Here is an 11,516-nt window from a genome sequence, read left to right as displayed (position 1 = left end):
CAATATTAATATTTTCGCGTACCAGAAGACTATATAAACCGTTGGAATTCCACTGAAACGCGGCCATTTTATTGGTCATTTAATTGTTTAATGTCAATTTTTAATCAAATTGACATACAAAAGCTGTATTAGAAACTAATGACGCACTCTTGTTTTCGTTTTACCGTACAGAGCCATCACATGATGGCCCAGTAGGTAAGTGATAAGGATTTGACCATTGAGGTATAAATCCGGTAGAAGATGTAGGTGAAAAACCCCATGTACAACCAAAAGCCCTTCTGTATACTTAGAGGGCGCATGTTACTTATAGATATTTTCCGGCTCTTGAGTATATTAACAATCGATTTCAATTAATGTATTCAGATTCTTTTTGAACTGTAAACAATTGTTGAAAATTGAATTTCCAAATCGGTAACGTTAGTCCTAATAGATGTTTCCCTACGTTTTCCCTGCTAGAAAGAATAGGAGTAACTGTATGGTCTAAGCATTAATGATGTAAAACCAAAAGAATTTAATCTGTAACAATCATTACATTTTTTGAGAATTCAGGAATAAAAGAAATTGAACTACGAAAAACAAATATGTGTATTAAAACAAAATAAAACAGATAAAATTTTTTAAACTATAAGAATAAATAGAATATCAAAAATATTGAACAATTTCATTGTACATGAAAAAAATCAATCACCACTCCCAAATGCAGTGATATTAAGTAATTTGTTAGTGAAATTGAACAATTCTTCTTGTAGCACTTCGGAATCAGTAGCATTACTTGTTGCTAATACTTTGCAATTTACAATGTATGTACCACCTTTACCTTCCAAGTACGGAGACAAGCAGGCATATATTATTGGGACTGCACCTTTAAGGGGACTCTGAAACCCAAACAATATATTGATAAAAATATACCACTGAATAGAAAAGAAATAAAATGATGAACTTACTTTAAAAATTAAGGAAGGTATTAGAGGCATACATTTCTTTAAATTAGTTCCATTGAAAAGATCAGTATTAACAATTCCAGGATGAACTGCGTGAACTTGTACATTGGCCTCTTCTATTTGGAGAAGTTTATCTAAGTATTTTGTAAAAAGTATTTGAGCCATTTTAGATTGAGCGTAAGCCGCACCAGCAATGTACCCATGTCTTAAAAGTTAATTATATTCAAATATATTTATTATTAATATTCAATTAGAAGAATTTCTAACTTTCACCATATTTATACAAATAAATTTATAAAACTGTAATAATGAGAAAAATAAAATATTACCTATTGTTAATATCATCAAAGTTTATTTCTCCTGCAATGTGGGCACAAGATGACACATTAACAATTCTAGATTTTTCTTCTTTTGTACCAGCTGCTTTTAATAAAGGTAAAGTTAGGTGTGTAAGCAAAAAATGCCCAAGATAATTAGTTGAAAATTGGGATTCATATCCGTCCCTAGTTTCAATATAGGGTCCAAACATAATTCCCGCTAAAAACGTATAAATGAGGATATTGTGCGTATATTAATTAATCACCCACCATTGTTTATCAAATAATTTATTGTAGAGTACTTTTCTTTAACAGTTTTAGCAAAATTTCTCACCGAATCCATAACACTTATGTCTAGATTGATCACATCAATATTTCCACTTTTAATACCATCATTTCGGAAATTTTGAAGTAAAAGCTCACCTTGCTTTACATTCCTACAACCTGAAATAAGATACTTTTCAAATTTGTAGAATATGGAATTTGCATATTAAAATGGAAAATCTCACCAATAATAACGTTAATATCACTTTTCAACAACATCCTAATCACCTCCAGTCCAATTCCCCTAGTCCCTCCGGTAATAATAGCATTTTTTCCAGACTTTAAAGATAATTCTATAAAAAATAAGTATACACTTGTAATTATACAATTACACTATATTTTACGCAGGAATTTAGCGGGATAAACTATTCCATTTTCTCTATAATAATATATGAAAACTACTTTTGTTATAGATATAATAAAAGTGTTTATACCTATTTTGTTACTGCCTCTCATAATTATATCCTGAAGAATCGCCCTTGATCCAATATAATTGTACACCAAGTCATATTTAGCTTCTTTACATAAAGTTTTTAAAGGTTTTTTTGATCTCACAATAGCAACAACTGTTAGAAGAATTATAATTGTACATCCAACTAAGAATATCATTTTGAATATTTCTGCATTTGTTTCGCAATTAATTTTATTAAAACTGTTAGAATATCAAAGAAACTTTCACTTTCCTGTAGAGTAGAAGGATGTTGAAAGCAGTGAAGTGTTTACTTTCTTAAAATTCATGGTAGGGATTAAATTGAACTGAAGTCAGTAACTTTCTATATTAATCGAATTCACTCCAACAGGTATATTTTCAATGATAATTTTACATAATTAACAAATACGTCCTCAATTTTTAATTAATCTATTTGTTGTACGTTATATTATTGGAGGTTATTTTCCTTTACGGAGATAAATCTCTAGGATGCGTTTGATTAGCCATACGGCGCTCAAAATATTCCTTCAGTTGATCCAGCATAATTATGATATCCTAAAGAAAAACAACCCTCATTGTAAATATAAATACTACACTAAAATAAGAAAATGGATTTTATATATTTATGAATACACATAAATTCAATCATCAATAAAGTTTATGATAATGTTGTGTATGCTTTGTAGAACGCATAAATTTGTTTCTTCATCGAGTAAGAAATGGACACGTACGTGGGAATCGATCATATTATTCCGTTTCGTGTATGACAGCTGTCATTTTTTGGACCGTAATTTCACCGTTCCTTGTTTTATCTAGATCTTTCATTTTAATGGGAACACAACAGACACATCATTTCTTCAATTGGCAAATTATATGTTTTAGGAAAGTGTTTATTTTATAAATTGTCCAGTGTTAATTGAAAATTAGTTTAGGCGATAGCATTTAGTCTTGTGTTTAAAATTAATCTAATTGAAAACGACCTTAGTACATAATAATTAAAATGAGTGATACTTCATCCACTACAGGACCGACTAGAAGTTTAAATTATGAGGCTCTCAAAGTGCATATAATTACTCATAAAATAAATTGTGGATTATGGTTGATCAGAGTACTCGCTATTATTTTTTCGATAGCATATTTTATACCAATTTTTGGGTAAGTTTCTATGAATTATATTTATTTTCATTGGCTTTCACTTTCTGAAACTATATGTACGTGCCCAATTTAAACCTAATCATTAAAAAGAAAAAGGCTAGTTAGTTTAATAAAATCACCATTCAGGAACATTAGGGCGATTTTAATATGTTTGTAACATAAAAAATTTTCTGTTTAATTATTTATCCAAATGTCATATAGGCTACGAATTGTACCTGCTGTGTTGTTATATTTTATCACCATATTTAATATCATCAATAAATTCTGTTTAAATAAGACAGACCTACTTTGAAATCTTCAAATTACTGTATAGGTATATTAGAAAATTAGTAGAACAGAAACCTTGGAAATATATACATGGATTATAATAAATATAGGCCTTTATCTGGCATTGTTAATTGTATCAAAAACTAATATTTATATAGACATGTAATTTTTATTTTTCCTATTATAACATATAGTAACAAATATGATTTAAACATGGCATAATTTTTTTGTTGAATGAATGAATCCAAGGATAACTTGTCTATTATTTCTTGCATATCAAAATAAGTATAAAGGTGAACTTCTATAATATATGAAAATTCAATTAATTCTTTAGGACTGAAATAACTTATACTTGGGCGCATAGAAATTGGCCCACTGTAAACTTTTAACTTTAACTATATATTTTTTAAATGATCCCCTTTTGCCTGTCGCCTATGAAAGGGTCATAATGCTGGTACACTCTTTGAACTGCTGCCTGGATCATATCCAATTGTCTAGCAACTGCTCACTGACCAAGTCCACTTTTGATTGAAGCAATAACTTGGGCAATTTTTGGGGTGTAGTATGCATTAAACTAACATACTTGAACAATATTGAGATTATAAAAAACTTTGATATGCAAATTTCTACTACAATATGATGATTTTAATATTTCACAAATTAGTTATTTTTGTTACAATCACCACATAAACACGTTTCATTTGTTTACTGGTTACTACGTATATAAACAATAAACCTTGCTGATAAATTTATACTCACATTAAAGCGTATTAAATTATCTTTCAAACAGCATATTTCTTTTTTGGATCTGATGAATAATTTAAAAAATATAGTTATAGTAAAAGTTTACAATGGGCCGATTTCTATGCACGCAAGTTTATTTATGTACAAAGTTCAAACATGTATTTAAGTTTTATGTACGTTTCCTCACATATATGGTTTATTTTATAGCAATCCATACAATTATTACTACAAAGTTCTTTTGGCAAATGCGGCAATCAGTGCTTTAAGATTACATCAAAGGATAGGAAGGGTGCAGTTCACAAGACAGTTTGCAGCTGAGCTGCTTTCTGAAGATAGTTGCCATTATCTCTTTTATTCGCTGATATTCTTATATGTAGCACCAGTAACATGTATCCTTTTCAACATTTATAATAGTTTCTCTTTAATGATTTTCAACTGCATATAACACAGCTCAAAATGTATTATTCCTTAATTAAATTGAACAGTGGTACTTGTACCTATCATTTTGTTTTGCATATTGCACTCGGCCAGTTATTCTCTGACTTTATTAGATGTAAGTAATAGTATATTAATTTACCAACATACATCCATGTAGGTTAGTTCATTTTATATTGAACACACTCTTCTTTATCATTATTCAAATATTGAAAAATAAAGGTAATAGTATAGATTAAAGACTCCCTAATCAGGATTTATGGAAAATAATGTCTAATAAAACAAGAGATGGATAAATTTTTCTAGTCCCCATGATCTAAGTATTTGTTCGGTTTTACTCAACAATTTGACAATCTGTTTAATTAACTGCTACCCATATTGTGATTACAATATGGGTAGCAAATAGCTTGTGATAACAAGTGTTACATAACAATACATGAGGGAATCTTTAATCTATGATTAATAGGAATGACTAATTTTTTTAATAAATAGAACCTGTATAATTTTATGCATCTAATGTATTCATAATTTTCTTCAGCTTTTAATAACTTTCATATTTCATTTCATATTTAACTTTAATTATTTTATTTTTCGAAATCACAATTACATGTGGGTTATAATGATTTTTAAAATAATACATTTGATGGAACTACTTTTTTCATTGAAAATTTATTTTAATCATTCAAGGTTAATGGAAATGAAATGATAAAAAATTTTTTGGGTGTTTTGTACCATATTTCAAAAAATATATTCACTCTCCAATTAACATAGAAATGTGTTTATTTTACAGACTTTAGGTCAGAACTCATGGTGGGGTGCTCGATTACTTATTTCTTTAGTTGAATTCCAGTCTTTGAATATATTGAAAGCAGTTGCATTCACAGAAATTTTTCTGATGCCCTACACAGTTTTACTTATATTCTTGTAAGTATTTTATAAACTTTGTTTCCATTACTATTTTTATGAAAATGAAATGGAAACATCTATGGATTGTTTTCAATTTCTTCAATTGAGTACAAGAATGTTTAGCTGTAATGAAAAAATAATTTTTGCAAATAGCATTTTACATAGTATCAAAAATATATGTATGCTATTGGAAATTAAAAACCCTTAGAACGTGCTAAAGTTGAGAAGAAATTGAAATGTTTTTCATCCAGAATTGAAGCAACAACTTCTGGAAACCATAGGTTCGAAGTGTGCAGTTCTTGAAGATTGTATAGCACAAGAACCCCCAAAATATCTTCAACTGGAGGATAAAAGATTTGCAATATATTCTCTTATCCAGATGAAAGAACACCAAATATGTTGGTTTCATAGTTTAATCTCGAATGTGTTTAACTAGAGGTAATTTTATTATAAATTATAAGTGACTTCCACAAACTAGTATTGAAATGGAAGGTGCAACACCTTTCAATTTCTTTATTGCGCTTTACAGAGTAGTTCTAAAATTTCTTAGAACAACTATGGACTCTAAGCACAGCACACCACTGATGGTTTAATTAAAACATAATTGATTTACACATTGAAAATGTGATACATTTTCCTTGATCATTGTATAAAAGTTTTTATGTATAACGAAATGTAAAGTCATTTACGATTTTTAATTAAAAAACCTCTCTAAAATATTATTTTCAATGGCCATAAATGTAACATATAATTTTTTATCATTGTTTTTTAAGTTTAAAAAATCAAAAAGTGGGAGGTCTGTTCTAACATAATAACTTCTTATTTAAAGTTAGACAACATTGCACGAATCTAATCCAGACAAAGATACAATCTCTTGTGTTGGAACCATTAGGATATGTTAATTATCTAGTTAAATGATACAAAGTGTCCCTTATTTACCCCCTCCCCTTCCCATTAACGTATCCTCTCAGATCATTTAATTTTTGTTTTATATTAATGTAACTGTGAAGAATCATAAATTTACCTTATTATATAAAGTTTGGATTTCCTTCCGCTCCTAATGGGAACTAACGTCATAGTTAAGCGATTCCAAGTGTCCATTAGATACTTGAAGTTCCAGTAATTATTAAATTACTTTCTTTCATTTTATATTAATGTGATTCTAACGACCATAGATATAATTATTTATACCTTTTGTGTACAATAGGATTTTGGTATTCAAAGCGGTTTGTAAACAGATACGAGGTTCTTAATTGTTTTTTTGGAATTCGTCGGATTATTGAAACCAAGTTTAATTAATTATTTTCTTGCATAAATTGGTTATTTTTACAAAGTAGTTTAATGTTTTAACACAAAGAATATTATCAACCATCATTGGTTAACCCGAAAATACATTACGAGGTCACCTGTTCATATTATTTTTAATTGCTGGTAATTATTAATAGGTTGATAATGAATAACATACTACCTGTTTTATGTATGTTTATTTATTGAAAGGAAATTAATTATTGCTTAATAAAATATTGTACTGAGACCCAAATATTAAAAAAATCGTTTATTCTCAATTAAATTTGTAGGGGCAGAGCCAGTTTGTTAACACCTTTCATCTACTACCACTTTTTAATGCAGAGATACACTTCAAGAAGAAACCCTTATACTAGGAATATGTTTAGAGAGCTTCGAGTTGTTTTTGAAACTACTGCAGCAAAACCCAGTATGCCTTCATTTGTGAAACAGTTTTTGATGTTTGTCGTTAATTTCACCACCAAGTTAGCACCTATACCAACACCACAACAACAACAATAGTTTATATATAAAATATGTTGTTTCTTTTTTTAATTTAGAGTTAATGTACTGGTTAGAAATATTGGGCAAAAGGGAAAAATTGTTTAAAAAAATGATTAATTATTTAATTTTTTGTTGATGGTTCGTTAGATTAACGAAAAAAGCATGTGTTGTTGCACTTTTTACCTTTTTAATGTTTTATATTGCTATTGCTCAGTCGAGATTTTGTTCTTTATAATTGAAATACATATTAAAAATTGTATAAGCGTAAATTTTATTTATCTATATGTAAAACTAAGACCGAAAAGAAAAATGGAACGAAGCTTATACATCACATATGAAATGTAAAAGCTGACCATTTTTAACTCTTTTATTCACGTTCCTACGAAAGTTTTGGGTATTTATGTTTTATTTTAGGATCATTTAGCATTAAAATGTCACAAAAACTTCACAGAACCTCTTTTGGTGAAGTTTGAGCGGATTCAAAAGCAAAAGATTTATTTTCCACTTTTATAACAAATGGTTTTCATTAAAAAAACTGTTAGTGCTTCTACTACAAGAGTTTTTCTAAAAAAAACTACTATCAGTTGAAGGAAATAAAGAAAATACATGTTTTTATTGTTTGAATTCTTTTATTGTTCTTCAAGAACTGGTATTATTTATGAATTTGCAGAAACCAATATTAAACGATTTTCACAATTTATAGTTTTTGTAGATAATAATTTATAACATAATACAACCACCAATCGCCATAAATAATTTCAATATCAATAATTGTTCTCCCCGAAATTAGGTTTCTAATACACAGATTATTATCCTCCAAAGACAGACAAATGATTAGAAATTGGATTATTTTTCTAAAGTTTCATTAAATAAAAGTCACTATCAGTCTAAATAATTTTGTACGAGATTCGTAATCAAATATCTAATATCAGTTTTCCAGATTTTTTTCCCACATTTCTTTATTTGTCATGTCCTGTTGACATTCGTGACAGCGATCAACGTTATCGGTCTCTTTTGTCGCCATCTAACCGACGACTTAGAAAAACGGTTTGGCTGCAATAAATTCTGTTCTATTATATTTATAATATACAGAGAACAAAAATTGTGTACCGAATTCGAAGAAGTTGCGTAGTATCAGAACCAACCATTAGAAATGATCAAATTCAATTTTCAAAATATTAAAATGAAAACCTCCAATAACGCTCTGTTTTATTAATAATAACCAACGGTTTGTTTGCATCGAGTAACTTCCAAAATGACATTCACTTAATGCACGTTGTCCACCCAGATTTAAACGTTATTGGTTTATTTCCGCCAGACGTAGCTGTTCACAAGAAACAATAAAAAAGAAGTTGTGATATGAATGTGGCAATTATAGATGACTTGAAGTAAGCGTAATTTAACATGATAGTGTATTATTTGATATTTCAACAACTTGAGTTGTACAAAAGTGTGAAAAGTTGTTCGGGGAATAAATAATATTTGACGCCCTTCTGTTTCATATACAAATATTGTTTACTGAGAATCACGTTTTTAAATGCAAAATATTTCATTAGCAGCATTTGAATGTCTCAGATTGAAATGAAAGAAACGTTTATATTATTATTAAAATAACTTTCTGCGTAAGGTACTCGACTCAATTATTTAGTATCAGTCTTTATTATATGTTCAAATTTGTGTTCTTTGGAGGAAAAAAAATCTCACCATCAAAACCACGCGTAATTTAAAGAATAATCAAGCAACAATTATTTATAATACAACTTATAATAAAAGTTTCTTCTCTTAATTCAGAGTACCAGACTATTTTACTTAGTCGAAGTACTTTATTTAAAAAAACCACATTAAATATTCTCTTTCTGATACATTATAAGAAAACCATTTTTGTTATGACGTTGATAGTTTTCTTCTTAGCGTTACGAAAGCAATTGTTCTAAAGAAGATGAATGCACAACATAAATATCCAACATCTAGCCAATAATTAGGCGATTCCATGCCCATGGTTTTGAGGAGATCCTCCGATGAAGTCAAATGACAATAATCTGCTTCTTCGGGACAATTCAAAGGAGCTCTGTTAAAACCATAAACAGCTTGCATCAAACCTGAAATTACAAAAAAATAATATATAAATTTTAAAATAAAATTACGAAGAATATTTAGATCGAATAACAATATATATATATATATATATATATATATATATATATATATATATATATATATATATATATATATATATATATATATAGGATGTACGGGACTGTGCCAAGAAAAAAAATTTCTCATAGGACTCATCCTTACTGAGTTATAGGCCTTTAAAGTTGCGAAATCATAACTTACACTGAAGTATATTTTCTAAATTATACATTCGAACATTATGAATGTTTAATGAATGTCAATCTTATCGCTATTCAAAATAAATAGATGATGGTATCTTATTATACCAAATTAAATCAAAATCCGTATGTCATTGTATAACTCATAAAACCGTAATCAAATCGAAATGTATCGACGATTTGATATTTTTAAACTTACCTTCTGTAGAAAAACTGATGTAGGATATGTAAGTGAAGTAGTACATCACTTTGCTCATGTGCGTAAATATAATGACAAATCCTCCAAAACATATCATTACAGCCAATATAATTGATCCAAAAAATATACCATTCTGAAAAAAATAACATGATAAAAATGTTGTTGGTATATGTTCCACCAATAATGTAGTGGTAATATAAACAGTGTGTTCTGTATGAATTTCATTTACAAAAATTCCAATTTAGTTGTTATAACTTCACGATCAACGGAACAGAACAGGAATGTAAAACTTAGTATTAAAATCAGATTAGCTGATATTTAGTTTTTCCAAGTTTTATCCAAATTGACGTAAGCAAGAGTACAATTTCAGATGGAGATATCTGTACAGTAAACGCTGCATACGGACTAACACAAATTAACCGTTTTAGAATATAAGAATTGGTGCGAGTTTCAAAGAAACATGTTCAGGGACATCGATTCAAAATTTAAATGTAGTGGTAGTGTGTTCTTTCGGTTATTTATTAACTTACTATTGGATCGGTGAGCGTTCCTATGATTAGTCCAACTCCGGAGGCTGATAGTGAAGATAGCGTTAGCACGGAAAATACCATAGTAAATCTGATAATTTCAAGGGGTTGATCACTGATGAAATAAGATCCGAGACAATAAACTAAAGAATACAGCACCTTAGAAAAATAACAAAAGTTTATGTATAATACGAATAGAATTGGAAAGTGCTGACGTCATTAACTATTTTTATCACCCCGTTATTATTACTGAATTACTATCAAATGTCTTTAACGTTTTTGTTGATCATTCTGATTTCATTTATTTGTATGTTTTTACTTAGGTATCAATCTTTTTATACGTATCCATTCATATATTGATATTATAACAAGTAATAAACATAACCACACTCTAATCATTTAAATTACAATAGACGCTTATGCTCTTTCTTCTTTTTTCTACTTCTCTAGAACACTATATACCTTTCCGAGTGTTGGGATTTTAGTTTTCATTCATTTTTTCCACTCTTTTCAATCCCTTGCTACTTCAATCATCTGTTGTATTCTTTTCTGTCGTTTTCCTGTGCTATTTGATGCAACCAAGCTTTCTTCTTTTTGCTTTTGTACGTTTCTTATTAGGCTTTGTGGTGTTCCTTTCTTTTTGTATCTGTACGAGTTTAAACATGTTTTAAATATTTTGTTTTCCATTGGTTCATGTTTGAATTTTTCTAAAATTACCCTTTCTTATCCACAGTTGTTTCATCTCTGCTACTATTTTTTTTACTCAGTATCTTTTTGTTAATTACCCAAGTTTCACTTCTTATATTGGATTTTTATTGAAAATGACTCCCAGATATTCAAAAGTGGTTAGTTACTCCATCTATTATCCATTAATTATTAAATCTCCTCCATGGACGAATCTGGGCCTTGTAGAGGATTAGAAGCTACTTTAAAATGTGTTGATCACTATACGGTACGAAAAAATGTTTATTTTTAAATACTTTAGTTATGCGGGTATTATAAACTAGATTCATAGGTGAAGCTTTTCTAAGATAAGATAAAACTGAAACTAAGTATGAAACACTTTACAACTATTTACATTTTTTAACACATTGTTTTTCTCCCTTCTCCACTTTCATATATTGTGCAACAAACCTATAAGGGAATATTT

The 11,516-nt window shown here is 28.7% G+C and overlaps 3 protein-coding genes across 6 annotated transcripts in view; 1 reads left to right on the top strand and 2 right to left on the bottom strand.

The window, feature by feature from the left end:
* Positions 1–567: 567 nt before the first annotated feature.
* LOC130442047 (dehydrogenase/reductase SDR family member on chromosome X-like) lies at positions 568–2,810 on the bottom strand. Of its 2 annotated transcripts, XM_056776019.1 has the most exons (6): positions 2,017–2,810; positions 1,768–1,875; positions 1,529–1,702; positions 1,271–1,478; positions 945–1,146; positions 568–875 (listed from the first exon to the last, which is right to left on the bottom strand). In XM_056776019.1, the coding sequence occupies exons 1-6, from the start codon at positions 2,189–2,191 to the stop codon at positions 681–683; spliced, it is 1,062 nt and encodes a 353-aa protein (XP_056631997.1). In that variant the 5' UTR covers positions 2,192–2,810; the 3' UTR covers positions 568–680. The 2 variants fall into 2 exon arrangements, with proteins under 2 accessions (XP_056631997.1, XP_056631996.1); XM_056776018.1 differs by having other exon boundaries at positions 568–1,146; positions 2,017–2,665.
* Positions 2,811–2,826: 16 nt separating this feature from the next.
* LOC130442049 (Krueppel homolog 2) lies at positions 2,827–7,918 on the top strand. Its single transcript, XM_056776022.1, has 5 exons — positions 2,827–3,167; positions 4,386–4,567; positions 4,664–4,731; positions 5,404–5,537; positions 7,097–7,918. The coding sequence occupies exons 1-5, from the start codon at positions 3,013–3,015 to the stop codon at positions 7,323–7,325; spliced, it is 768 nt and encodes a 255-aa protein (XP_056632000.1). The 5' UTR covers positions 2,827–3,012; the 3' UTR covers positions 7,326–7,918.
* LOC130442046 (ATP-binding cassette sub-family G member 1-like) overlaps positions 7,917–11,516 on the bottom strand; it is a 53,057-nt gene continuing 49,457 nt past the window's right edge. For all 3 annotated transcript variants that reach the window (XM_056776015.1, XM_056776016.1, XM_056776017.1), the window contains exons 10-12: positions 10,370–10,525; positions 9,840–9,972; positions 7,917–9,406 (exon numbers count right to left, since the gene is read on the bottom strand). In XM_056776015.1, the coding sequence (XP_056631993.1) occupies positions 9,192–9,406; positions 9,840–9,972; positions 10,370–10,525 (504 nt within the window). In that variant the 3' untranslated portion in view covers positions 7,917–9,191. The remainder of the gene's footprint in view (positions 9,407–9,839; positions 9,973–10,369; positions 10,526–11,516) is intronic.

The sequence above is a fragment of the Diorhabda sublineata genome, chromosome 3, assembly GCF_026230105.1.
Source record: "Diorhabda sublineata isolate icDioSubl1.1 chromosome 3, icDioSubl1.1, whole genome shotgun sequence".
Classification (NCBI taxonomy): domain Eukaryota; kingdom Metazoa; phylum Arthropoda; class Insecta; order Coleoptera; family Chrysomelidae; genus Diorhabda; species Diorhabda sublineata.
This window is presented reverse-complemented; position numbering and strand designations above follow the sequence as displayed.

Bases quoted from the DNA above. Each gene is read 5' to 3' on its own strand.
- LOC130442047 (XM_056776018.1), bottom strand. From the start codon at position 2,191: ATGATATTCTTAGTTGGATGTACAATTATAATTCTTCTAACAGTTGTT. The intron at 1,876-2,016 runs GTATAAACACTT...TATTTTTTATAG, and splicing joins GAGAGGCAGTAACAAAATAG to AATTATCTTTAAAGTCTGGA. The intron at 1,147-1,270 runs GTAATATTTTAT...TTAACTTTTAAG, and splicing joins TTTGATGATATTAACAATAG to ACATGGGTACATTGCTGGTG.
- LOC130442049 (XM_056776022.1), top strand. From the start codon at position 3,013: ATGAGTGATACTTCATCCACTACAGGACCGACTAGAAGTTTAAATTAT. The intron at 3,168-4,385 runs GTAAGTTTCTAT...TTTATTTTATAG, and splicing joins TATTTTATACCAATTTTTGG to CAATCCATACAATTATTACT. The intron at 4,732-5,403 runs GTAAGTAATAGT...TTTATTTTACAG, and splicing joins ATTCTCTGACTTTATTAGAT to ACTTTAGGTCAGAACTCATG.